Source organism: Coffea arabica, chromosome 5c (genome assembly GCF_036785885.1).
Source record: "Coffea arabica cultivar ET-39 chromosome 5c, Coffea Arabica ET-39 HiFi, whole genome shotgun sequence".
NCBI lineage: Eukaryota > Viridiplantae > Streptophyta > Magnoliopsida > Gentianales > Rubiaceae > Coffea > Coffea arabica.
Genome location: NC_092319.1, coordinates 47,868,997 through 47,896,360, shown reverse-complemented (window position 1 = coordinate 47,896,360; position 27,364 = coordinate 47,868,997). Strand labels below are relative to the sequence as shown.

Below are 27,364 nucleotides of genomic sequence, written 5' to 3'. Positions count from 1 at the left end.
CCTAACTAGCTAGCAAATTGGAATTTTATAGCTTAATATGGTGAAATGAAAACAAGTCAATAAAAATCAAGAAAAACGAGGGAGGGCCTTTTTTTTTTTTTTTTTTTTTTCGCTCCATAGGGCGACGGTTGCACAATTTTATTTGTACTAAATGTTATATCACAATATAAGAATACACAACTTTTTTTTTTTTCCATTGCCACCTTGTTTTTACTCTTCGATAATGTCATTTTCGTTGTCCCCTTCTAAATTTGGGTATTTTCTTTATGAACACGAGTAAAGGCACTGTTGGACAAAGGTACTAGCAATAATACTCTTTGTACTCCTTGTCTGGTTGTATCTATTATTGTCGTGTATGAAAGTCGTATACGTGCTTTAGGTGAAATTTATTGATCAGGAAAAAAAAAAAAAGAGGTAAACTTGCAAAATTCAGACTCGCAATGATCAAACTATTTTGCATTAAGGAGAGGCAAGAATCATTAAGTAGTTTAAACATCGAATAAAGCGCCAGTGGTAGTGGATATTGGAAACCCTTTTTTTTTTTTGGGTCGAAGAACAAGTTTTGATTGATCTCCATGCAGTTAACCCCCATTGGTAACCAAAAGAAGAAATAGAAAAACAGAAATGAAAAATTTATCAACATCACCTACTTATTTTATTAGTTCACTTTTAATTTGAAGGGCAAGAAGTTAATCTCTTACCCACAGCAGCACCAACCTAACAGGCAAATACACTGGTACTAAATACAGGATGCACAATTATTGTCTACTTATGCCAAATAAGGCAAATTGTCTAATCAGAAATCCTGAAGCAGGCAGACAAACCTGTACAATTGAATTGCGATAAGATAATAGCAGCATGATTTCACAGGGACCCATATTTACTAGCAGTATTACATTACCAATCATATTGATGAAACAGAATCACCATCATGACAATGTTAATCATGTCCATCACAAATAGTTACTCAAGAAATCCTGTTTTGGTTAACACAGCATTTCTGACATTGCTCAGATCTCTACCTTTGAGTGTTCTTCCAACGCCTTCGCACACAGAAAATGAGGTTATTTGACTCCTTGCAAGCTTTCTGGCGATCCATTCATGGGGTGGAACCACACTGCCATCATCTTCCTCTTCTTCATCACTGTCCCAACTGTTGTTCATCACGCCATCGCTATTGCCGTGATCATCAAGCCGTGAATCAGTATTGGATGGTTTTTTGGAGCTGCTTCCATAGATCTTGGACCAATCAGGGATGTTAACAGGGGCTGACTGTTGAATAATTTTGGGTTCGGTCCCAGAATTACTACTGGTGGCTTTTGGAATCATTCTCGATGAAGTCGGCCGGCGCCTCGAAACCATAGAGGACGATTCTCTGTAGGAATCAGAGTTGGACTTCTTCAATTCTTTACTTCGCCCGAGAATACCCCAGACATCTTGTTCTTGAAATTCTTCATTCCTCAAGGTTGACCAACCAGAGCTGCCTTGCCTGTACAAGCTATACTTGCCTTCAGCTGATGACATCCCCCTGAAAACACAAAATCCAATTAAGTCAACTGGCTAAATCCATTAACCAAAAAGACAGGTGCATACATGCTATTCCAAGTAGAAAAGAGAGGATCTCTCATTGTTGCTTCTTCCCCACCTCAGAACCAACAATCTCAGAAAGCATCCAAAGTTTAAGAGAGTGGAATTATCTTTTTTACTAGGCAAATCCCGCGCACTCAAAAGTCTTTTTCAGAGAGAATCCACAGTTCGCTGAGTTAAGAAGTCATGATTCAGAAATTGCAGCTCTAAATCTGAGACAGTGATATCAACAATCTATCGGGAGGGAAATGCTGCGCGAGCGAGATTGTGATGTGTGATGCGTGTGTGTATCTCTGAGAAAGAAAGGGAGAGCAACATAAGGGACCGGCTAGCAAATTTAGAAGCTTAAAGCATTGCTTCTGCTTAGAGAACCAGTTTCTCACCTACAGTTTAAGAAGATCAAATGAAGCTGGGAAGTCTGCTGAAAGTAGATAGCCACCAAGAGAGATGGCAGAACAAGGCCAATCCTAGAAATTCTCTAAATAACGTGTGTGCATGCGTTTCCCTTGTGTTTTAAATGACTCACTCTTGAATCTTGATAGTGAAAGGTCAGAATAACATCTGCAAGTATTATTTTCACTTTGTATGCGTTTCACTTTGTATCTACCTAACAAAGACTACCGGACCCCTTTGTATGCTTAAAAATATCCTATATCAAGACAAGAGCCTCGACTCTCCCAGCCAAAAAGAAAGACAATATGTGTCAAAAAGTTTGAAGGATAGAACATTGGAAGACTATGAAGTGGAAGTTCACACAAGATGAGGATTAACTTTCTGATTCTGTAGTAGTTAGTGGCTCCGGACTCGGGGGAGAATGCACAACCCTATGATAAATAGATTCAATTAGAAATGAGGAGGTGATTCTGCCAATAATAGTAGGGAGACCCATAATTATATTATTGATTTATAATCTCCTGAAGAAGGTGGTTAATGTCGTCATAAAGGTATAGTAAATTATGTAGTCAAGCATCAGTAACCTTTCCCGGTTGTTTCTCTGATTTGGACTTCATTTGAACTTTGTAAGACTAAAACCCGGATATACTTTCTGAAAGACAAGTAGCACCTTTAATGGTGCTGCTGAGTGCAATGCACATGTAGTTTTTCCACAATCTAATATTATCATATGTATATTGAAACCTTGATTTCATCATCCGCCTGCTGTTTTGCTCCGAACGAATGGCTGCTTTGGTTACTTGCCGTGGAATTTCCTTCAAGCATTTCTTTCCAGTGATCTATGGTTTTTTTACCTTAAAGGGTCCCCTCACGAATGGGGAGGGAGGTTTCCATCCAGTATCCCACTGATTAGAAGGATGGGTCCAGACCATTTTCGACTAATCAGGTTAAGCCCTTGACATCAATTGACTCAGTGAAATGGATATCCGATCCAAATCTAAGCATATACTTGGATCCAACTTGTTTCTCTTCACTATCTGCATAATAGTAGGAAAAGAATCATGATGCCATGTGTTCTCATGACTCTGCTAGAAGTAGTAATATTTGTCTGTATTTCTCCTTCCAATCAGTGTATTCCACAAACAACAATAACCCCCACTCCCAGACCCACAGCCACAGGTACGTAAATTTTAACTCCAGCGAGAGGTCAAATTTGGTGGGCAAATCATCTTAGCTTAAAATGATAAAAAAGAACATCTGATAAACATGATGCTCAACGTGACATAAGAAAAATCTTGTAACTTTTAGGACGATAACTTCTCTTTTTGCATTAAATCTTGTAAAATAGTTCATTCTTCCAGCAAAGGTTTTGCTTTATAAAATAATAATGCAGCATGTTTCTTTGTCTTGCTCGTTGGAAATGAGTCCCCCGAAATTAGCTGTTCTACATTGGCGTATAAGAGGCATGGCCGCCATTCAATGAATGCGGCTGCCTTCAGCTTTGGACATTCCAGCATGACAAAATCCCAATTTAAACTATTTCGACCTCTCCCTTTTCTGCAAATAGAAGAAGAGTATCTCTGGTGATAGAGGAGGACATATTCATGTATCTTCAGTAGATTCATTTGCTCGTAATACCAAATCTCGTCTGGAATCACTAGCAGCCGCCATCAACTAAAGTAGTACGGCGGTACGAGGTCCCACCATGGTTCAAAGTCACGGTCGCGGTTGCGGTCGCGGGCCACAACGTTTCATATCGGTCTCGGCATATCGGTCGCGGTCTCGATGAGACGCAAATTTTAAAGTATTTAATATTCTAAAAATTGTTAATAATATAAAAAAAGTATGCTAAATAAAAATAATTAAAAAATAGCAAAAGAAACGGTCAAGTCAATCCGTCACGGTGTGACTCGGCTGATTTCTCGTCTTGACTCGGGATAACTCGGAGTGACTCGGTGTGACTCGGTCGAGTCAATCCGTCGCGGTGACGACTCGGCCGATTTCTCGGCGAGTCAAGTATTTCGGTATCGTTTCGTCATGGTATCATATCGGTAGAGACCGAGACGGTGACGACTCGGTCGAGTCGTCTCGGTCTCGGCCGAGACTTCGAACCATGGGTCCCACAGGTTAGGGCGATTCTGTCCCTCTAATTCAGTCAATTTTTTCACATGCAGGCTTGTTCTGATGTTTGTCCGCCAGCTAATTTAATTACTAATAAGAAGGCAAGTTGTCCTCCAACTCTGCTCGCAATTTGCGTATGCCAAAGCAAAATCAGTTTCTGGACCTTCATTCATACTGGTCAGTCATCCAAAATTCCAAATTCTTGGAAGCTAGCAAGGAATCCAAAAACTTGCAGATGTCTTCTGTTTTAAGTCCAATTTATCTGTCTCTTTTGGACCCCTCGAAATGAAACATTCTGTTCCACTGCGTTCACCATGCATACATACTATAGCAGTTCCAAACCCCAGCAATGCTCCACATGAGACAACGAGACTGGGGGCAACATGTTCTCCATTTTTTCTTATAAAAGACTTATAAGTGTCTAGAAGAGTTGACATTTTTTCTTTCAATTTAGATGTTGAAATGGCCAAAGGAGATTGAATATTTGAATTTGCATTATTACTTGTCACAATGCTAATGTACAGTTTTAGTACGATTTACTTGGGTTATTTTGGCCCTTGGCCAACATTTATAGTTGGCCAATACTTAAATCACCACCAAGATCATTCAAACTCCCCTTGCATCATCATTTAAGCACTTCTTAACAACATCAGGTGGCCTGCCAGGCTATCCGCACAACACCCACTTCCTTCTCTCCAAGTGTGGTTCAACTCGCACTCCCATTCCTTCCTCATCCATTGTCTGAGCTTCCTTCCTCTTCCTCGTCCATTGTCTGATCCATTTTCTGATCCTCCCGTTCAAACTTGTTCTATTTGCTTCCTCAAGTTTCTCCTGAGTTTCACAATGTCCATTTGCTCCGACTTGTATATCCTCCTTTCCATCCTCTTTTTGATCTACGCCTGGATGATGATGGTACTCGGTCCCCTCAGGGTCAGGCAACACCCAAATTGGTGTGCTCCAGGGTGTCGACAGATCTGGACAAGGTGAAGACATTGAGATAGTTTTATCTTCAATGTGGTAGGAGTATAGGGACTTGTCTTGGTAACGTGTGAAGTAAACCCGACTTCCCATTCGTTCTATATCAGTTATCATAATTCGGCATGAGATTGCTTCATCATTGCTCAAGAAAAAAGCTCTATCCGGGCAGCTGTCCACTCTGTTCCATTTCCTAGTTGGGAAATCCAATTTGAAAACATCAATATATTCATTGCTTCCCTGGAGTGTATCTCAAAATTTATCGCAAAGAGATCCCCATCGGATTCCACCAAGTACATTTTTACGTGATCACATACGGATTGAAAAAGAGGTAGCTGACAGTGAAGAGATCTTATAACAAGCCTTTGTTTGACAATCTCAATCTCTGCCAGACCACGTCTGCAACAGGTAGTAGCATATATTCTACCATTGCAGACAATTGGCAAACAAAAATGATGCCAACCATCGTCGGTCCCGCTTATAATCTTGATCTCTTCTTTGCTGCAGCTTCTTATAGTCCACCTTTGGTCTTTGATGCAACAGAACGTAATGCTCTGAGGATTAGCCAAAAATAACAATAGAATGCTTCCGGGATTTGCAGGAGACGATGTTAATAGGATACCTTCCACACGTAGTCTAGGTTGCAGGTCCAAACTCCAAAGGAGGGAGATAAATTGATTCCAAAGATTTTTAGATTCCAAAGATGAAACTGAGTTTTTTCGACAAAACTAACCAGCGGTGGGATGACAGCCAAAATCTCTTGTTCTGCAACTCAGGAATTGATCTAACGTATTTAGTATTGGGCTGAGACATGCAATAAAAGGTTTGATTTTCCATAATTTTTGCCATGAAAGAAAACAAGCCAAGGGTATAGACTCGGAGGGGGTGGACAATGGCGGATTGGTCTGCTTTTTACTACCTCCGCCATGTTCAATTCTAGACTAGCAGTGTTTCTCTCTCTGTGCTGTAGTGAAAACGATGTAGGTCCTGTCCTTTATATAGGGTCCATGACCACGACCAAGTCCTGCTCCCTTTAGGGCTTCTTCCAATAAGGAAATGGATTTGGAGCAGAGTTCTGCTCCTTTAGGACTTCTTCCTCAATGAATTTGGGGTTCTGCTCCTTTTACACGGCAAATTACATCTAAAAATGGATTTAATTTGGCAACCCTCTGTCCTACCCCGCCTGTAGCACATTAAAAAACATGGTCCTTAATCGATTGATTGCTGTTAGAAAGCGGTCCACCACATCCCCGCCGAATAAAGTAGTGAAATAAAAGGAATTAAATCCGTAGCCATGTTTTTATTTCGACTTCCACAAGTAACCGTAAATACCAAATAACCCCATCACTTGTAATTTTTTTTTTTTTTAGAAAAAGCGTCTTAAGTCGATATTGTCTGGCATTCTAAAATTCAAAAATAGAATACCTCATGGCTAACTATAATCTCATTTCAAGCCGGAATGGTAGTGTCACAACTCATATGCCAAACTTGAGCAAGAGAGTATAGACACTGAATCTAGAAGGTACAGTCCTATTCCTGAGAATTGCAAAGCCCAAAAAAGCATATTGAACGGATTCAAAGGTTTTGGAATTGAGAGGCTTGGGATAGAAGCATAGAAGAGATCATACAATGAAAGATTGCATAGCCCAAACCGAAACAAACTAAATAAGTGCCTCTGCTCCAGCAACAATTTCCAATATCTCCCCTGTGATCTTAGCTTGCCTTTCCCTGTTATAAGTAATGGAAAGGTTCTTCTTCAACTCCAGCGCATTCTCAGTGGCATTGCTCATTGCATTCATCCTTGCAGCTAGCTCACTAGCAAATGACTCCTGCAATGCCCTCAGAATCTGACTATTTAAATAAAGTGGCATCAATGCATCAAGAATCTGAGCAGGGTCTTGCTCAAACTCCAAATTAGGCAAAAATTCCCTCTTTTTTCCAATCGGGCGATCCCTCTCCACAGTCAATCTCCCTTCTTTTGTTGTCAATCGGAAAAACTCATCTTTGCCTACATCAACACATTTGCCATTCACATCATAAACCTCTCCTTTAGCAGACAGTGGAAGCAAAGTATGGATTACTGGATCAGACTTTATCAATGACACAAATTTGGTATACAGTAGCTCAACTTTATCAACTTCTTCACTAACAAACAGAGAAAAAACGTCATCAGCAATCACTTGAGCTTCTTTAGAAGTAGGAAATCCCCCACTCTCGACAAATCTACCCACAAACAAACCATCCCTTCTATGAAAGTAAGCATTGCCCTTTTTTCCAACACTAATCAAATAATAATCCAATCCAAGATTCCTCAACTCCTTAATCCGGGCCTCAGCCTTTTTCAGCATAACATTATTGAAACCCCCACAAAGACCTCTATCTCCAGTCATCACAACGAGAGCAACTTTCTTGACTGGCCTAATATTTGTTAAAGGAACATCTATATCATCCAACTGAAGCTGCTCATTGATATCGTACAAGACTTCAACAAGGGCCTCTGTAAATGGTCTGCTATTGATTACTGCTTCTTGGGCTCTCCGCACTTTTGCAGCTGCAACTAGCATCATTGCTTCTGTCACTTTTTGGGTGTTTTTTACCGTTTCCATCCGCTCCCTGAGCTCACGGAGGCCATTTTGAATAAGGGGCGCTCTCGAAATATGATAAAAATCAAACCTTTTTGTATCTGTAATTGTTTGATAATTTAATATGCGATGGGGGTTGAGCTGAGATAGGGAAGAAATTGAAAAGGGGTCACAAATTGAAGGTTTTAAGGAGACCGTTGTTGACATGTTGGAGCAAGACATCATAGTTTGCACGTTACAGGTTTCATACAACAAGATGCAGCAAAAGAAATCGAGGGTTTAAGATTAGAAAGATCGAGCTTTTGGGGATTTTGGAGATATTTGGAATTCGAAGTTGGATTTTGAACTGTTTTGCTTGGGAGAGAGCATGGTAAAAGAAGATCCAAATAGTGAAATAGTTGAACGCCTGCCGGAGATGAAATTCCGGCCAGCGGCTATCAAATTGGTTTTAGATCTTCTTTTAACAGTTCAGGTGAAACCGTGGAAGATGTAGTGAGACTGTGACAGAGGATTGAAATTGGTCTAAGCACAAATTGGGCCTAAACTTTTCAATCGTGGGCCTAATGTTTGTCCAAATTTCCAAAATTTTAACAATTGACTAATATTTGCATCGTTTGAGTCACGTGTGCAACATTTGCTGGGAAAGCCTTCTGTAGAAATTCATCTCCTATGTTCGGATAATTGATTACTTTTAAAAAATGTTTTGTTACTATTTTCTAGATATGGTTTTAGATCACACTTTCTATTTTGTATGCACAATCATATCACCAAAAGAAGAACAAATTTCTAGATAGTTACTCAATTCAAACACCTGTAAAATGAAAAATGGATTGAAATTAGTAATTAAAAGACTATGAAAATGATTAGCTTATAGGAATGTTATCGTTGCAGGAAAAAAAACAGGCAGTTGAAAGACATTTTTTAATTTTTTTAATAATTAGAAAATTAGCTGCCCTTAGAATTTAGAGGACCTAAATTCAAATTTATTTTTTTCCTGTGGCATAAATCCTACCCCTCTCTTCATCTGGATGAAAGATTGAAACAAACTGTTGAAAGGCGTCATTCTTTTGCCCTTTTCTCAATAAGAGGATCTAGATTTAGATTTCTTTTCTTTTTTGCTGCCACATAAATCCCCTCTCGCCCTTTATCTGGAAGACATATTTTAAAACGAAAAATTGCTGCATAAATTCCCCCCTCCCTTTATCTAGAAAAAATATTTAAAAGGAAAAATTGGATGATTAAAAGAGTGATGGTCCAATTTGGGCCGCCCATTGGGCAATGATGGGGCCAGGAGCGCACCAGCCTGTAGTCCCTCCACTGCAAGGAGCGGGTGGTTTTCGCTGCTCTGTTAAGCCAGCCTCGCGCAGTGTCCATCTCTTTAGGGACCGTGAAACATCAGCCTTCGCCAAGATTACGCGGCCCAGCTCTCCGCTTGGAGTGGGCAGGCTAGTAAGTAGCGCTCTCAACCCTACCCTCTAAGTCGGACCAATGTTCCATCACTCTAATGCCCCCGCTTGAGTTACAAGCCCGCGCTACGAGGCTCGGCGGGCAGCTTGCTCATTCTCTGATGATTTGAAGAAGTCCAGACTCTTCTGTTATTCCGATGTGGGATTCCAGCTATGGAACTGTTTGGCAGATACCAGCGATACCTGAGAAAACAAACCCAACCCAGACTCTGCCCAATACTGGGACCAATAGACATCTGTTCTTGATTATTTTGTAATTATGGAGTTCGAAGAGCAAGAGAACATACTTCGGGTGATTTGTTTACGTTGAATCAAGTGATTTTGATCCATAGGAATAGGGAATGGAGCAGCATGAAAAGTGCTGATTACAATAGTTAACGCAGAAGTTAACGTTTCAGGTTGTTTCCAAACACTGTCTTATGTGGTACACAATATTCAAGACTTGAAGCCACCTGGGTTCGAACTCCTTTCTTGAGGTTTCAGGAAGGAAAACAGAAGCTTATGGTTGAGAGTCCAGAAGAAGAAGAAGCTGTTGAAGAACCATTTATTTCCTGATTACTGCTGATTAATATCGAAAAAGAAAAAGGATGTCGAGATTTTGGGCAAAAATTGTGGGATTATTCAGAAATCAGACTATGGCGGGAATGGACAAAGCTGGGAATCGATACTTTACTCGAATGGAAGAAATTGATGGTGTCAGTAAGTGGGTCCTTTCTTCTTCCTTTTTTTTTTCCTCTCTCGCACTTTGTGCTAGTTTGGCAATATATATAATTTTATTAAATGAATGGGCATAAAGCATCTGGTATTTGGACATGTATTAATAAGTTTGGAACTTTGTGAATTTCGATGTATGAATTGGGAACTTTGGGAGGAATTTGCACACATTCTTGCTGATTCCTTTATTTTTTTTTTTATTTATTGAAATGCTGCTTGAAGAACTTGTGATTTAAAAGCTGAACTAAAGTATAGATGAAATGAAACTGGTCAAGGTGTGATATAGGACGCAGAAAAGTTTGATTTTCGTCAGGTGTTTGTCCAATTATTTTAGTCGCCATTTTAGGCCAAAAGATATCCTGGCAGTTAAGGCCTACAAAGATGGGAACTTTGAGTTTTAGTGAAGCTTAATATCATGGTGCTAGTACTTCTTTTCCCACACTCATTTAGTTATTGGAAACTGCTATCATCAGATTATTGTACTGCATGATCTGGCGGAACGTGTAGATAGTTTAATGAGATAAACTACTAGCTTGAGGAAGTCTGTTGGCTCTCTGTTAATATTATGTAGCTGCAATGCCGTTTCTTCAGCTTTTTTGCAAATTGAAATTGTAAATGTGCTTGGCCTTATGTCTTACGTATGTGACTGCATCAGTGAAAGAGAAACGATGGGTGGTATTCAAAGGAGAGCAGGAACCAACTTCAGTTCCAGGTATATCTCTTCGGACAGAGCATTGTTCTTGTTACTTTCCCTTTATTGTGTGGCTTCTTTTCTTGGATTAATTTTAAAATTATCGGGGTGAATGGAACTTGTTGTTTAATGTGTTAATTATCTACAATGACATGCTAAATTTGAGGAATTCTTTATTGAGGGAAAATGCTTCTGCTTTTCCATACCCACTTATAAACCTGAATCCTTGATTTTCCTACTTTAAGTTGGTGAAGTTGTTCAATTTTATGATCACAAGCACCTTGCTTCTCCACATTTTGTTCTCATAATCAGTAATTTTATGCTTAAACCATTGTAGTCGAATGGATATGTTGGCTGAATGGACAGCGAAAGATAGCTCCTACGCCTGAGGTAAATTAAGCAACCTTGTCTGTCTTTTGTTTCATATGATGCTAAGCAAGCTGAAGGTCACTTCTCTTCTGAAAGTGCTGTTCCCATCCTTTCGATTGTCAATAGGTGAATAGGGTAGGAAAGTCTCTTCTTCTATTAGAAATTTTTTATGTTCTATGTGGACAATATACCGCTGTCTTTGTTTTTATCTTCAGGGGATATTCTAGAAGTTCTCCATACATCATGTACTAAGAAGTTGAAAGAGAACAGAAACATTTAGTTGATTATTAATTTGGTTGTCAGGAAATGGCTGAGCTTGAGGCTAGACGGGAACGTGTTAGACTCAATGTTGCTCGTAAGTATAATTTGTGTAATCTCTTTCAACTTCCATCAGTGCTTATCTTTTCTGGATTTGACTTCCCATAACCTTGTATCTGAAACTTTGGCATGTGATAGAATCTGAGAAAAGAGCTTCTCAATCAACCATGAGTAATAGCTCATGCTATATATTTTCATGTTTCCCGGAACAGTCTAATGTGAGGTGATTCTTTTCACATCTTAGTAAGTTATGGCAGAACGCTAAATGGTCAGTGCTGCAGGGTTTTCATGGAATAACAAGCTTGCATTTGTCCATAAAAGAATATAAAATGTGTTGTCCTCCACTGATTGAAGTCTTTGGTTGCATAATTTTGAACTATTGTTCCTAGATTCAAAAAATCAGCATCTCCAGGTTTTTATGATGAGCTTAATCTTCTTAATTAGATTTCAAAAAATTGAAGTTGTTGTGATATAGTTTTTCACCAAAACAAGTGCTTAACAAATATTTTACTGCACTAAGTTCTCAAGAAAGAAGAGGAGGAAAGGGGGGCCAAAGGTCTTAGTCAAGAAGCTGCTAAGACTGGTAAGCCACGCATTTTCTTGTATACTTTCACATGGTGTTATTGTACTAAACTCACAGAAGGCTATCTTTGGTATAGGTAAAGTTGTAGGGCCAGACTTGAAGAGTTTTATCCGGCAGCTCCCAGTTACTTCAGAAGGTAGCCAACTATTGTTTTACCATTTTAATTGTTAAATTGGTTGTCCTTTTTATAACATTAGGCGCTGTTATGAACTTGCTTTCTTATACTTGTAATGACCAATACATTAGCCCACAGCTGAGGGGATAATTCTGCATGGATAATGCAAAGTTTAAACTATTAATATATTGGGCAGAATGCAAAATTCACTAGTCGGCTTTGGAGTTCAAGATACGTGCCATCCTAAGCCTTCTTCTTTGGATTTGGAAATTAAGTCCCTGAACTTTCGTTTCTTAAGTTGAACTTTCCATCCAATAAATGGACAAAAGCTTTTGCTTGACAGACATTTTAAGCCAGCTGTAGGAAGATAAACTTTCTGGAACTACTTCCCAGTGTCTAAACTCTGCTGTCTGCTATCACTTCCATCTTGCATCTTTTCCAGTATTAGTTAGCTTCTATGCCTACAGTCCTTTTACTCCTTGCATAACCCTGTGCCCTCCATGTAAAATTTGGAAACTGCGAGAGTTAGATGTACATGTTTCTTCATATACTTACTAAAGAACCACTGTCTTGAGAGAAGAGAGGATGCAGAGAATGAACAATTCTGTAATCTGGTTCTGCATTTGTCTATTTATCGAGCATGATAGCTTCCATCCTCCGACCTTACTCGTCTACTAATTTCTCCCTTTCTTTTCATTAGAATGTGCCATGTCTCTTACTTTTTCCCCGTGTTATTTTATTCTTGAAGGTGATGGACGTGGGGAAGCACTTGATGCATCAGGGAGGTCAGTCAGATCGTATATGCACCTGTTAATGATGTGGTCCAAGTGAATTGAAATTAAACCCGCAACAAGTCTATCTTTCTTCTTTATTTGTTTAGTGTCAATTACCGTTGCATGGATGTACATCTGATCCTGAAATTTCCCTTTTGGCATGCCTTTGTGTGGTCACAGGACCTCCAAAGCAACTGAGTCAGAGAAGCAACCACCATATGAAGTTCGACAAAAACAAGAAGAGTAAGTTTCTTGGTTCATTCAGTCCGTGCGTCTCTACTCCTCCATTTCATTTCGCGTGTGCCTGCCCCAAGATTTTGGCTACTCGACATCAGTGGACCAACTTTTACGAGTGTGCAGCTCAAAAGTTGTGAGCAAAAAAAAGTCCATATGAGTGACGTGTTATTGTTTGAAACTGGAGATGATCTATTTCACTGATTTCATGTGAAATAGCATAATCATCATCTATGCTGAAAAATGTTTTGACTCCACAAACTTTTGTTTCAGTTCTTCCGAGCCTACGGGAACAGGTGAATCGTTCAGACCAGGGACATGGCAACCTCCAACATGACGTGATACCATATGCTGGTCATTTGGTGATTTTTGCTCCTCAAAGACCGTCTTTTTCCAATTATTTCCAAGGGGGTTTTAACGCCAAAATGTTGACCCTTACAATTACATGGACAAGTACTTGAATCTTCTGAGCTCTCTAGTTAACTGGGAGGCTGAATGTGTATTTGCCCTTTTACAGTAGTGCAAGTCATTTGCTACAGTAGAAATGAATCAGCCTGATCAATGCAGTAGACCAAGTCATTTTTACACGTGAGATGAGATAAAAAGGTGATTGATTAGATAAAATAGTGCGCGTTGAAAAATATGATTGCGATATAAGTAAATGTTTTTTTGAGAAATAAAAGGCTATCCAAACACGCCCAGCCTAAATTAGTTGCGAATGTTTTGCTTTGACCAATACTTTTTCTTTTAACACAACAGTTAATGATCAAATAATCATGTTAATTCATAATAAATTTCTCTTTTTAACTATGGAGGCTAACCTAATTTTGATTTAGTGTGAGGTCATATGCATTTGAAGAAGTAGCCTATAGAAAACGTGGTGCACTGCAAACATAGATTGTAAGTGCATGTGATTAAGCATATCAATGAATAAAGTTTGGGTAGAATTAATTACACTAAAAAAATACACATAAATTCACATCCACTCAAATATAAAGAAATGGAAATGATCATTAATATCTTACTATATATATAATAATCATCATTCTATATGTATATGTATGTATGTGCGTCTATACACACACACATAGAATGATGAATATATATATATATGTGTGTGTGTATATATATTACGAAAGAGAACTTGTAAATAATTTAGGTAACTTTGTGGTATATCAAAAATTATCCCATTAACGATAGTTTTTAAAACTATTCACTCGCTTTTCTTTTTTTTTTTTCTTTCAACACGGTTTTAATTTAAATACAATAATATCCTCCAAAGCAAAAGTAATAATTATAAATTTTTCAGTAAACCCATGATGTCTATCATAATATGTACTTCGCGTGAAAAATAAATCATACATTTTTTTAAAAACAATCACACACCTAGGGTGTGTAATAATTAGTCATAGCATCTACAAATTACTCTATAAAGTATAAACAACTTAAAATAAGAAGGCGTACTTTTTTCCATTTTTTTCCCCCTTTTCACGGGGAACACCACCTAAATTCATCCACACCGTGTCTTATCCCACCACCGCTTCATCCTATGGTCCGTGATTACCAATTGCATTCCAAAACCACAGTGCTGCAGCACCTTATCAAAACCCTTCCATTTTCTATCCGGATATCCATTTCCACGCAGAAGCAGCCAAGCGAAGTGAACAGTCTTTCGATCCTCCTTCAACGAGCCTATACATACAAAAATTTGTATCTATAAATGAACGCAAAAAAAAAAAAAAAAAAAAGAGTGAGAAAAACCTGAAGTTATATTCCCCCATTTTGATTTTTCTATTTAGGGTTCACTGACACCTCTGACAAACCGGGTGCTCTCCCGTCATGTATGTACCCACATGCTCACCTTCATCGTCAGTGTCCAAATCTGCTTCTGCTGCAATCTTGAGAGCTGCTAGGGTTCGTTTTGCATCTACAATTTCATCATCATCACCATCTTCTATTTTGTCTTCTGTTTCCAGAAGCTTCGTTTCTCCTTCGGTATCCAAACCGTCGTCGTTTATCGCTTGTCGGTCTTTTAAACCTTCGTCGGCGGTTCGATCGCTTCGTTGCTCTGTTCCTCGGTGGAGTCACGGCGTTGACTGGAGATCGCCTGTCAGTCTTAGAGCTCAGATCAGAACTGCTGCTCCTGTCATCGAACGCTTCGAGCGAAAGATCGCAACTATGGGTATAATTCAATCAAATTTCTCGAGTTATTAACTCAATTTCAATTTAGCTTGATTCTAATGTATTTCTTCGGTTCCTCATGTGGAAAGGTTTTTTGTGTGGTTTGCTTGATCATGAGTTTATTTCGTGCTTAATTGATGTCTGCTATTCATTTCGGGTTGGATGAATTGTTATCCATCTAGTCGAATTTGCCATTCGTGTGAAAAGTTGGAGTTTTACTTGTAAAAGTTGGTTTATTGGGTTGCATTCTGATACTCTTTGGAAAAAAAAAGGCTTTACTTTATGCAGAACTGTTTTTCCTCGTCAAACTTACATGCTGAAGTGAACCAGCTTGAAATGTACGTTTGTGTACCTACATTTGATTTGTCTTTGAAAAAAAAGGTTTTGTTCTCTTATTGTTTTAAAATGAAGTGCTGTAATTGTTGCTGCCTTAGTATAGGATATTAGCTTTTTGCAGTTATTTGCTCCTGTTTCATTTTTCTCTCTCCCCTTCAAGTCTTATTATCTTGGGATGACAATGACAACTGCGTGGTTTCACCTTTATTTACCTCAATTGCCTAATTAAGCTTACTTGAATAACATTGCCACAATTTAGCCTGTTGAACTTAACTTTGTGGTGATTGTTTTATTGATTTATGTTCCAGCTCCTGAACATCCTTATAAGGGAATATTGACCAGTCTACCCAAGCCTGGAGGTGGTGACTTTGGAAAGTTCTATAGCCTTCCTGCTTTAAATGATCCCAGAATTGGTATGTGCTCCTAGTCGTACTATTCTCATGTGTTATCAGGGTATCTTGGCTTGTCTTTTCCGGTAGAAATTTATTTGTTTTATTCTGGCATTATTATTCTTCTCTTCCCTTAGGTATCTCTGGTCTCCTGGCCTATTTGTAAACAAAGTTGTCATATTTCAACCTGATATACCTAGTGGGATTTTTTCGCTAATTGACTAAGGTCATTAGTAAATTTTCATTAGTACAATATTTAAGGTTTCTTGTTTTGAGGAGAAAAGGCTCTCATTTTCCTTAACAATGTAAAACCTTATTTGGATACAGATAAGCTTCCATATTCCATTAGGATACTCTTGGAATCTGCTATACGTAATTGTGACAACTTCCAAGTCACCAAGAATGATGTTGAGAAGATCATTGATTGGCAAAATACTTCACCAAAGCTAGTTGAAATTCCCTTCAAGCCAGCCCGAGTTTTGTTGCAGGTTAGAGGCATGAGTTTAGTAACTTAATCAGAAAATATATGCAGTAAACTTTTGGAACACTATTTTTTTCTCTTTTTGCTTCAGGATTTTACTGGTGTTCCAGCTGTGGTGGATCTTGCTTCCATGCGAGATGCCATAAAGAGTCTTGGCAGTGACCCAGAGAAGATCAATCCCTTGGTACATATTTATTCTTTTTCCCTGTGTTACTGGGATTTGTCACCCTCTAGCTTGAATGTTCTAAGCTATCCTTTAACCTGTACTCTGTGGTATTCTTTCTTCAGCCGTCCTTCCTTAAGTTCCATTTTTGACTTCAATGGCCACTTGTTCCGCTGTAATATGTGTGTTATGACAGTGGGTGGGTGGTTGTGTTTGGGTGTCTTTGTTTATTTGTTGTTTACTTCGCTTCATAGTTGCATATTGCAGCCTGACTTTTCAGATAACAAAAAAGTATTGCTATCCTGTTATTCCTTGTCATCAGGTCTAAGATGAGATATATTCTACAGGTACCTGTGGACCTTGTTATTGATCATTCAGTTCAAGTTGATGTTGCAAGACATGAGAATGCAGTGCAGGCAAACATGGACCTTGAATTCAAGAGGAACAATGAGAGGTTTGCCTTCCTTAAGTGGGGATCCACTGCCTTCCATAACATGCTTGTTGTTCCTCCTGGTTCTGGCATTGTCCACCAGGTAAAAGTCTGACATAGATTATAAAATGTTGTTCAACTCTATCTGGAGTTGGTGTGAAGGTTTTTCACGCGACTTTTTTGTTTATTAATGATAATGGGGCATAAAGTTAATAGATATTTGAATTGTTACTTAGGCTGAAATAGTTTTGGGGAACTTGTACAATAGTTTAGCTTTTAATTTTGCTCCTTACGTTGTTAACATGTTCATGAAAACTTGACCACACACTTGCTTCTCTTATGGCAATATTTCAGGTTAACTTGGAGTACCTTGGACGGGTTGTCTTCAACACTGATGGCATTCTTTATCCTGATAGTGTTGTTGGAACTGATTCTCATACAACAATGATTGATGGACTAGGAGTTGCTGGTTGGGGTGTTGGAGGAATTGAAGCTGAGGCTGCTATGCTTGGGCAGGTAGTTGGATCTCCTTTTGTTCTATCATCTTTTACTGGAGTTGTCAAGTTAGATTTAGTTGTTTTGACAAACTAGGAATGTCTGAACTTGTTTGTTGAATAAGGCATGACACAGGACTTTGATTTCTTATAAATCTGACAGCCAATGAGCATGGTTTTACCTGGTGTTGTTGGATTTAAATTGTCCGGAAAGTTGCGCAATGGTGTCACAGCTACTGATTTGGTTTTAACAGTGACCCAAATGTTGAGAAAGCATGGTGTTGTTGGCAAGTTTGTCGAGTTTTATGGTAAATATACCTCTTCAAGTATTTCTTGGGTTGTTCATGTTATATGTTTACAGTTTAGTACTAACAGAATATGGGTGTTTAGGTTCTGGTATGGCTGAATTATCGTTGGCCGATAGGGCAACTATTGCAAATATGTCACCTGAGTATGGAGCAACCATGGGTTTCTTCCCTGTGGATCATGTCACATTACAATACCTTAAATTAACTGGGAGAAGTGATGAAACAGTAAGTTCTGTGATCTCAGTCTATTCATTTTTGTGGTTTCAACAAGATAAATTTAGATGCTTTCTGGTGGCTTTTTGCTTCAAATTATTTTAGGTGGCAATGATAGAAGGATATTTGCGCTCAAACAAGATGTTTGTTGACTACAGCGAGGTAGAATCTCTCAGTTTCATACATTTTAAGGTGATATAAGTGGATCAAAGCATAAAATCTGATTTTGCTTGGTGTGTTCAACTTTGGCCAGCCTCAACAGGAGAGAGTGTATTCATCTTATCTGGAATTGGACCTTGCTGGTGTTGAACCTTGTGTTTCTGGACCGAAAAGGTAGTTGTTCTAGAGCTGTTCAGGGAAATTTATGGTTTGGTTATGGTTTTTCTTTTTGTTTATATTGATGAGATCGGTATCTTTGTTTTAGACCACATGACCGAGTTCCTCTAAGACAAATGAAGGATGATTGGCATTCATGTCTTGATAACAAAATTGGGTTTAAGGTGCGATAAAAATTTTTGCTGTTTGTTTTTAATGTTATTTTCTACTGTTCCTTTTCTACTTCTAACACCTGGTCGCATCCGTGAAGCATGAAAAAAAGATTGAAAGGAGTGAAACTCTAATTCTAGTTTTTTGTTTACATGATTCCCCTTTTCTTCCCTACTCTTGGTTGGATAGGGATCTTTAGTTGCCTGGCCATAATCTGACAAGTTTTTGTTTGTGTGGCTGACCATGCAAATGATGTCAAATTAATAAGATTAGTGAGATTATACTGCATGGGTGAAATGTAGGAAACAGTTCTGCTTTTGTTGATCAGATGTTAAGCTAGTGAACTACCTGAATCTGTCACTTGCCAGGGGTTTGGAGTGCCAAAGGAAGAACAAAGTAAGGTTGCCAAGTTCTCATTCAGTGGCCAGCCTGCTGAACTTAAACATGGTAGTGTTGTTATAGCTGCTATCACAAGCTGTACAAACACATCCAATCCGAGTGTCATGCTTGGAGCTGGTCTTGTTGCAAAGAAGGCCTGTGAGTTGGGGTTGGAGGTTAGTATTAGTTTCTCAGGTCATGCATGTACCACAGTTTGAAGTTACAGTGCTTTATGATTTTTACCTTTTGCTTTACCCCTTTGCCTTGCTTTGTGCAGAGTCTCTTTAATCACTTGACTCTCTGCATATTGTAGTCATACTTGAAAGTGGTTTTTGACTAATTTCTTTTCTTGGCTGTTGGGTAGGTAAAGCCATGGATAAAAACTAGTCTTGCCCCAGGCTCTGGAGTTGTGACAAAATATTTGCTCCAGAGGTACTTATGTTTTGATGCAAATTCATCTAAGAGTTACTCCTTACTCGCCCAGTGTACTGTTTTAAATTAGCAACTAAACTTCTTATTCTTGTTCTAGTGGCCTGCAAAAATATTTGAACCAGCAAGGATTTCACATTGTTGGCTATGGATGCACGACATGCATTGGAAATTCTGGGGATCTGCAAGAATCAGTAGCTTCAGCAATCACAGAACATGGTATTAAAGTTGTTTATAATGTTACTATCCCATATTTACATAAATTCAGAGCTGTGCAAGGCTTTCCTCTAGCTTTCATTTACATTGCCCGAATATCTTTGGAGTCACTTGACTTTTAGACATATCGTGCTACTGTTGCCTGTGTTATTATAGTTTGTCTTGTATAAAAGGGAATGTGAAAGCTAAATGATGCCTTTTGAATGATCTTAGAGACCTATTACAATTTTCACATAGGCAATTGAATGAAAAGTTAAATGCATATGGTGATATGGTTGCAAATGGGCTGCTCTGCTAGACAGGAGTGTTTTCTTTATTTAGAATTTTTGTGAAGTTCGTTTATTTTGAAAGAGGATGCGATTGAAGTATTTTTTTTTCTCTTTTGTTTATGGCCAGTGTAGACCAATATGTCATTTTATCTAGTAAAGTAGCAAGAAATAAAGATTTTAACCTATTTTGCTTCTGATGCTAGGTCGCTATATTAGATATGTCAGCAACCTTAGCAGTAAAATTGCTTTTAAAATTTGGGTGACACGCGATATTGCAAGTTTGCTAGTATTGCTCCTGTACATTCATGTTTTTTAACATCCTTTGCAGACCTCATTGCTGCTGCTGTACTTTCTGGTAATCGCAACTTTGAAGGTCGTGTTCATCCGCTGACAAGGGCTAATTATCTTGCTTCACCTCCATTAGTTGTTGCTTATGCACTTGCTGGCACGGTATTATGCATAACTTTATTTAACTTTACGTTCCGGTTTCTTCCTCTGAATTTGTGTAGCTATCAATATAATGATCACCGAAGTTGAGATGCTCCAATTTTTTATAAGCATTGTGTGTTTTTCAAGGAATCAAGAGTCCCTCGAACCATGATAGTGGTCTACATCCTTTTTAATTATGGTGTTGAATACTTTTGTATCTGATGATCTATTGGTTATTCACTTTTATGGTTGAGAAACCAGGGGCTTGATTTTTTTATTGTGCAGCTGGGGCCAATATCAATGGGAATCCTTGCATTTTGATAGGATCCTTAACATTTTGATTCTTTCCAGGTTGACATTGACTTTGAGAAGGACCCAATTGGAATTGGAAAAGATGGAAAAAGTGTGTACTTCAAAGATATCTGGCCCAGTACCGAAGAAATTGCTGAGGTAGTTTCTTTGTAATTTTCTTGGTTGTTTGACTTTCAGTTGACATTTTTTACCATATCTGACTTTGTTTGCTGAGATCACAGGTGGTGCAGTCTAGCGTGCTCCCAGAAATGTTTAAGAGTACTTATGAAGCTATTACACAAGGCAATGCCTTCTGGAATCAACTGTCTGTTCCTTCATCAAAGCTTTATGAATGGGATCCCAACTCAACATATATCCATCAACCTCCATATTTCAAGGACATGACCATGGATCCACCTGGTCCCCATGGAGTCAAGGATGCGTATTGCTTGCTGAAATTTGGTGACAGTATCACTACTGACCATATTTCTCCAGCAGGGAGCATCCATAAGGATAGTCCAGCTGCGAAGTACTTGATGGAGCGTGGTGTTGACCGTAGAGATTTCAATTCTTATGGTAGTCGTCGTGGCAATGATGAAGTGATGGCAAGGGGAACCTTTGCAAATATTAGACTTCTGAATAAGTTCTTAAACAAACAGGCTCCAAAGACTATTCACATCCCAACAGGCGAGGAGCTCTATGTTTATGATGCAGCAATGGTGAGTTTTAGTTAGATCAGTGTTGATTGACTTGGATAGTCTGTGGAGTTAATTTGATTCTCTGTGTCCATGGATACATGAATTATAAAGGCTGGGGGTATCTCCAGCTGCCGCTTCATGCTGGTAGAATGAAAAGATAGGCGAGTCTTCCATTGTAGCTTGCTCTTTGCTTTTTTTCCCCCCTCTGCTTAAGATTGATTTTCTGTTCTCTCAACTAGGATGTTAATTGGTAGCATTCTAATCCAATCTTTAACCTTTATTAATTAAACTAACACTGCAATTGTTCTCAGAGGTACAAGAGTGCTGGTCAGGACACCATAATTCTGGCAGGTACAGAGTATGGAAGTGGCAGTTCTCGAGACTGGGCAGCTAAGGGTCCAATGCTGCAGGTAAGTTGGTATTGTCTGCAAAACATTTTTGGATGGTTTGGTTGTTTAGCACATCCTATTTGCTTCACCTGCCATATTCTGCTTCTGATTTAGGGAGTCAAAGCGGTGATCGCCAAAAGTTTTGAGAGAATACACCGCAGTAATCTTGTAGGGATGGGCATTATTCCACTTTGTTTCAAACCTGGCGAGGATGCTGATACGCTGGGCCTGACAGGTTATGAACGTTACAGTATAGACCTTCCAAAGAAAGTCAGCGATGTAAGACCTGGCCAAGACATTACAGTCACCACTGATGATGGAAAGTCTTTCACATGTGTAGTCCGTTTTGACACACAGGTATGTATAACTGTTTCAGCCCTGTCAGGTCTAACTTGATGCCAATTTGCAAGGAAAACTTGTGGCCATGGGTCGATACTATTTTATTCCCTTCATCCCTTTCGGGGTGGTTAGTGGCCAAATCCCGGTGATGAACCCTTTCTCAGAATGCCACAGCTAAACAATAATTTCTCGTTGTAGCTGATGGTCATTGAGCAGCACTACTTAAAGTAGTAGAATTCCTTGATAGGATTTCTTTAGTGATTCTATCTTAATACATATAATTCGTGATGGATGAGGTGATCCAATAAAAAAATTGAAAGTGGACCGTGTGAGTTAGGTTAAAAGTTTAAGAGAAATTAAAGATTTCTTACGTTTTTATTTTTTCTGGGGAGATTGAGAACTAACAATGAAAAATTGTTTTCTGAAATCATTATTTGATTGTGTTTGCAGGTAGAACTGACATACTTCGACCATGGTGGAATCCTTCCCTACGTTATTCGAAACTTGGCCAAGTGAAAACTTGAGTTTCACTCGAGCATAGGATGACCAGTTATGCAGAACTGGGACAGCAGGGACTACAGCACAGCTACAATCCTCTCTTAGTTCATGAGCTATCGAGATTTATTGCACGGAGTTGTTTCTTGCCTTGAAATAAAGCTCTCGGATAATAGTGAAAATTTACATCTCATTTTAATTTGGCCCTGGTGAAGTGGGAACATGTGGCGTAATTTGTAGCGTGTCTTTTTTGGAGGCGGTAGTGGTAAACTTGCGTAGATACAAATGCCACTGTGGGGTGGATTTAATCACGGGGTCGGCGCTTGTTTGTTAAACTTTTCCTGTTATGCGTGTCTTCAATTTGTCCATCTTTTCTCGTCTCAGTTTTGCTTCTCTCACTTGACTAAGGGCGTGTTGTCAATGTGTGATAAAGGTGGTTAAGTGTATAAAGGTTATCCTTTGTCGTTTGACGAATAATATCCATCTCTACTTACCGTGCATTTTCCAAATATTAGTGCTTTTACTAGAGTGACCACTGGGTGCAGATAAGGCCCTGCAAACGGTGAAGGATATCTGCACGCTCTAAAGCTTCAATGCGCTCTCTTTAGATTTTGTTGACGGTCAAATAATGCGTTTTTTGTTTATTGAGTTAAACAAATTTTTGTAGGTCAAGCAACATGTACGTCGGCCGGAATAAAGTTTGTCTGAGACGCTGCGTGAATCTTCTTTACCTATTTTTTTTTTTTTTTTTTTTTACCTTTTCTCAAAATAGACGGAAATTATTATGCTGTACCTGTGAAGCAAGAAATTTCTTTGGAATGCATTACTTTGCAGCCGGTGTCTTAACTATACTTCACTGTACTTAAATACTTTACAAAGGCAAAGCAAAAGAAGAAGAATGATAACACAATCCCTGATCAGTGAATTCCTCCCATCCACTGGATCGCTAGAGATACCTAAAACATACATTCTACATCATGAAAACGAGAGAGACCGAAACAATGAAAATCATGCCTGCAAAACCGCATAGACTTCAGGCCAACTTTCAAGTAATACAGTGATAAAACTTAATCCTTAGGATCTAAAGAATGAAACTCATGATATGAAAGCAGGATAACGTCCTAGCCTAATTCCGATGGTGTAGAGACTTGGTTGCTTGGGAGGCAAGTGCCATTGCTTTTGCTCTAGAACTCATCATCACCCACTCCCTCACTGCTCGTCGCTGGTGCTGCCTTGCATTCTTTGCACGCTTTGGTGCCAACCGGTTATCTCTCTCTACAAATGCAAGCCTAAACTTTTCAGCCATGGGTAACTCATCAGAGCCAGAAGTTGACGCGATTATTGACCCAGCTGTAAACCCAGATATCGCCCATGTTTTCGGATCAATATCTTCAACAACTGGATCGTCCAATGCTGCACTTGGGAAGGCTTCTCTAGGAATTTCAAAGCCTCTGTATCCAAAAGCTGATGGTTTTGGGTTTATAATTATGCGGGGGCATTCTACAGACAAGCTCTCTAAGGAATCCTTGTCAACTTTTGGCTGTTAAAAGTTCACAAATCAGAACTCCATGCAAATAAGAGCACTAACCCGCTCATTTTTTTAATCTAGTATCATAGGTTAAGCAAACCAAATTTCTGAACACCGGTCATCTTTAATAGCAAAACGGAACTTACAAACTAACATTGAAAGGAAACCATACCCATACAAGCCAACGAAGTGATTGTGCAGCAGCGGCAATATCTGTGGCCTCCAGTTCCTCCCAAGATTCCCCGGCCACATCATGTAAAGTAGGCTTCAAGATACTTAAGCATCTCCGCGCTGTTTGGTCAGTTGCTGGGCACCCTCTGCAACATGAACTTTGGTTCATTTCCTGTTATTGAGGTTTATGCTCATGGTCAAAACCCAATATATTGGGTCATTCTATCCCATAAGATGATGAGAATACTCGAAGAGAAAATTCAAATTGGTTATACTTTTCTTCTTTCTATTAGTATGAAAGACTCAACTGGCACGGATTGACAATTAATTCGAGAAAGTCGAGACATGCACCGGGGTCTGGGAAGCTCTTTAAACGTCTATAGAAGTTTATTTCACTTCTGATTGAGGCAGCAAATGGAATAAGTAAATATCACTTTAAAGTAAAAGTTGAGTGAGTTCTGATAAGTTTTTTCATCTGCCTCCAATGTCCTTTTTCCATTCTTCATATATCAATCTAGACAACAGAAATGAGCCTAGATTTATTAATTATACATATATATGTTTGCTATAAGTCAATGCAGCAAAAACATGGGTTGATACTAAAACTCAACTATGATCCAGGTTCCAGTTAAAACGTACAAGATCAATATGAACACACAAGTTCAAACATCTGCGGTGAGTTGACTGCCAGGTGAATGGCACAAAAATTTAGCACCTTAATGTTAACAATTATAACACAGGCGTTAAGGCCAATTAGTTAATTAAACAAAAAACAAACAAAAGTATTTGAACTACAATCTTGTATGTATCTCCTAATATTAATCTTAAAATCATGTTAGAAGTTAAGGAGGTTGTACACACCTAAACAAAACCAACCCGGTGAATTTAATCATAGCAGCATCGCTTTGTACATATAAATATAGCACAGAAAAAGGTACAAGGAAGATAGCATACCCCCATCTCAATATCTCCAAACACTGGCAATGCTGAAGGAGTTCAGAAATCCCAGTTGACGTGAGTTTGCTGCACCGACTAGGTAAAGAAAGACAGCAGCGTAAACAAAAGCCAAGTCACATTAGACGAATAAAGTTGGTATAGTAAAAAATAGTACAACATATGCAATGTGATACCCCATCAGGATAAAAAACAATCACAATATAGAACTTTCTGCAAGTCGAGAACTGGAACATTTGGGAGCTTTTTAAACAAAAAATCCACGAGAATGAACTGAAAGTTACAAAAGAAAACCACATCCCATAAGTCAGATTGGTTCTCTCGCCTAGTCATTGAAAAGATGTAACCAAGTTGATGCATCTTTAAATCTTCAGAAAAGTCCAACAGTATGAGATGATAACCAAGCAACTGATCTTGAAAATTCAATGGAAAGGACCATACTGTTGGCTTCTTACAGCCCATGCAACGCAAAGGATAACAATCATTCATAATTGAAAAGTTTGTTCATGGAGAAGATGTTAAATTCTAAGTAAATCTACTAATGTGGCAGCAATTCCAAATGGAACGTCCTAGGGTTCCTACCATATTGCTACATAAGAATAACAAATTGCATCCGAATTAACACAAAATCACAACTTGGGTACCTTATGTCAACTGCTCGCAAAGATTTGCATATCTGAAGTACTTGTGATAAACCAAAATCAGAAATATCTGAACCCGATATGTCAAGTATGTCCCAAGAACTTTCAGCTAATACGATAATAACATCATCAGTCAGTAACTTTCGTCTTCTTGCAATTGCGGCAAGGGCCATCTGACAATTTTGCATGGACATGTCAATATCTTTTCTTTTTAAATAGAACAAGGTTCATGAAATAATTCATTCATATATGCACCCCTGCTTTTCATACCTAGACTGATTTTATGAGATCATGTACTGCTATTATCCATAACAAATTGCAATCCCTTAAGCCATCTTAAAAGGACTCTTAAGGCACTTATTTTTCACAATAACACTGTCGACTGATCAAATAAAGCCAATTGATTTCACAAGCGGCAAAGGCCCCAAATTTATTAATAAGAATGGATGATGATACCACCAAAAAAATTAGAGGAAAAAGCAAACAAAAATAGAGTCTTCAAAGCAAGCACTACAAGTTTAAGCAGTTTAGGTAACAATGAGACACCAAATCTCAATCACATATTAACGGCCCTGGAGCACCATTAGCCACATAAATATTAGAACAATTTATATTACGAATTAAATCACTGCCAATCAAGATAACCATTTTAACTCATTGCTGTGATTACACAATACGAAGGATCAATACATCAATTTCTGTACAAAGAGAGAGAGAGAGAGAGAGAGAAGAAGGAGAAGAAGAAGGAGAAGAAGAAGAAGAAGAAGAAGAAGAAAAAGACGGGTTCTTTGATGTTTTTTAACCTTGATATTGGGTGGAAAAGTCGGGGCAATATCAGGCAAGTCCTCAATGATGTCCTCAAAATGCCTACCAACTACCCCAAGACATAAACTCACTAAGCTGGGAGGCTTTGGCTTCTTAATCTTTAGCACTGCAATCCAAAAAGCTCGAACAAAGTAAAAAAACTTAACATCGCAAGAATATCATCAGTCAGTTCAAGAAATGATCGAGCAAAATTTTCAATAGGCTGATGAACCTCCACACACTAAAAGAATAGAAAAGGGAAACAAAATACAAGAGGGATTGGTGAGTACCATGATTTTGATGGGAAAGGAGCGAAAACTTGGTTGATTTCTGAGTGGCCTTGTTGGGATTGAGATGCAAATCGAGCTGTTGAAACGAGGCCGTTAGGTCTCTGGCTTTGACTTTTTCCATCGACAAGCCGGGGCAGGGAGCAGCTGAAGAAGGAAAACCAAACCCGGGATTTGAAGGATTGTGCTGACAATTCTCAGCTGCTCTCTTAATTGGCGGTCCGATTCACCGCCTTTTGCCTCCTTTTTCAAGAAATTAGAAATGCAAAAAAAATAAAATAAAAATAATTAATAATTAAAAATAAAGGGAAGAAAAGAAAGGAGAAGAAAGTTGTTTGGGACTTGCCTGATGACGTGGCAGTTAGTGACCTTGTAAAAAGTAAAGAGTCTTGTTAGCTCATAGTATCTTATCGTATTATGAAATCACTAGTCCTGAGAAATCTTCTCTCTCTCTCTCTCTCTCTCGACGGGAAAAGATGCAGAAAAATAGAGCGAGTTTGAACTGCGGATAACTCTAGAAGGGAACTTCGTGCTCAATGCTGAAGTACAAAACAACTGAGAATTAATTGGCACTTGGCAGAAAATCCGATTCTCGACCCTCCAAATCCAAGCTTTAGTTGTTAAATTGATTAATGCCCTGTATC

At 38.7% G+C, this 27,364-nt stretch overlaps 5 protein-coding genes across 10 annotated transcripts; 2 read left to right on the top strand and 3 right to left on the bottom strand.

Moving 5' to 3' along the window:
• Positions 1 to 632: 632 nt before the first annotated feature.
• LOC113690508 (protein S40-4) lies at positions 633 to 2,420 on the bottom strand. Of its 3 annotated transcripts, XM_027208435.2 has the most exons (3): positions 1,971 to 2,419; positions 1,646 to 1,880; positions 633 to 1,528 (listed from the first exon to the last, which is right to left on the bottom strand). In XM_027208435.2, the coding sequence occupies exon 3, from the start codon at positions 1,522 to 1,524 to the stop codon at positions 964 to 966; it is 561 nt and encodes a 186-aa protein (XP_027064236.1). In that variant the 5' UTR covers positions 1,525 to 1,528; positions 1,646 to 1,880; positions 1,971 to 2,419; the 3' UTR covers positions 633 to 963. The 3 variants fall into 3 exon arrangements, with proteins under 3 accessions (XP_027064236.1, XP_027064237.1, XP_027064235.1); XM_027208436.2 differs by lacking the exon at positions 1,646 to 1,880 and having other exon boundaries at positions 1,971 to 2,420; XM_027208434.2 differs by having other exon boundaries at positions 633 to 1,880; positions 1,975 to 2,419.
• A 4,085-nt stretch (positions 2,421 to 6,505) lies between these two features.
• On the bottom strand, positions 6,506 to 8,217 carry LOC113690507 (ATP synthase gamma chain, chloroplastic). The gene has a single exon (XM_027208432.2). The coding sequence runs from the start codon at positions 7,881 to 7,883 to the stop codon at positions 6,738 to 6,740; it is 1,146 nt and encodes a 381-aa protein (XP_027064233.1). The 5' UTR covers positions 7,884 to 8,217; the 3' UTR covers positions 6,506 to 6,737.
• Positions 8,218 to 8,997: 780 nt separating this feature from the next.
• On the top strand, positions 8,998 to 13,508 carry LOC113690506 (uncharacterized). 2 transcript variants are annotated; one of them, XM_072051449.1, is made up of 10 exons: positions 8,998 to 9,416; positions 9,523 to 9,823; positions 10,494 to 10,550; positions 10,867 to 10,919; positions 11,202 to 11,253; positions 11,737 to 11,799; positions 11,876 to 11,935; positions 12,663 to 12,699; positions 12,868 to 12,930; positions 13,195 to 13,508. In XM_072051449.1, the coding sequence occupies exons 2-10, from the start codon at positions 9,712 to 9,714 to the stop codon at positions 13,256 to 13,258; spliced, it is 561 nt and encodes a 186-aa protein (XP_071907550.1). In that variant the 5' UTR covers positions 8,998 to 9,416; positions 9,523 to 9,711; the 3' UTR covers positions 13,259 to 13,508. The 2 variants fall into 2 exon arrangements, with proteins under 2 accessions (XP_071907550.1, XP_027064232.1); XM_027208431.2 differs by having other exon boundaries at positions 8,998 to 9,827.
• A 1,138-nt stretch (positions 13,509 to 14,646) lies between these two features.
• Positions 14,647 to 22,835, top strand: LOC113690505 (putative aconitate hydratase, cytoplasmic). Its single transcript, XM_027208429.2, has 20 exons — positions 14,647 to 15,103; positions 15,747 to 15,851; positions 16,155 to 16,315; positions 16,400 to 16,492; positions 16,819 to 17,004; positions 17,256 to 17,417; positions 17,559 to 17,703; positions 17,786 to 17,928; positions 18,022 to 18,078; positions 18,170 to 18,249; positions 18,341 to 18,416; positions 18,771 to 18,956; positions 19,145 to 19,212; positions 19,310 to 19,428; positions 20,023 to 20,144; positions 20,475 to 20,573; positions 20,657 to 21,133; positions 21,424 to 21,522; positions 21,616 to 21,858; positions 22,291 to 22,835. Exons 1-20 carry the CDS (start codon positions 14,761 to 14,763, stop codon positions 22,354 to 22,356), a joined length of 3,030 nt encoding a protein of 1,009 aa, XP_027064230.1. The 5' UTR covers positions 14,647 to 14,760; the 3' UTR covers positions 22,357 to 22,835.
• A 296-nt stretch (positions 22,836 to 23,131) lies between these two features.
• On the bottom strand, positions 23,132 to 27,204 carry LOC113690503 (uncharacterized). 3 transcript variants are annotated; one of them, XM_027208427.2, is made up of 7 exons: positions 27,067 to 27,204; positions 26,724 to 26,963; positions 26,433 to 26,560; positions 25,633 to 25,802; positions 24,989 to 25,066; positions 24,036 to 24,180; positions 23,132 to 23,875 (listed from the first exon to the last, which is right to left on the bottom strand). In XM_027208427.2, the coding sequence occupies exons 2-7, from the start codon at positions 26,842 to 26,844 to the stop codon at positions 23,462 to 23,464; spliced, it is 1,056 nt and encodes a 351-aa protein (XP_027064228.1). In that variant the 5' UTR covers positions 26,845 to 26,963; positions 27,067 to 27,204; the 3' UTR covers positions 23,132 to 23,461. The 3 variants fall into 3 exon arrangements, with proteins under 3 accessions (XP_027064228.1, XP_027064226.1, XP_071907549.1); XM_027208425.2 differs by having other exon boundaries at positions 23,338 to 23,875; positions 26,433 to 26,575; XM_072051448.1 differs by lacking the exon at positions 27,067 to 27,204 and having other exon boundaries at positions 23,338 to 23,875; positions 26,433 to 26,575; positions 26,724 to 26,980.
• Positions 27,205 to 27,364: the final 160 nt, after the last annotated feature.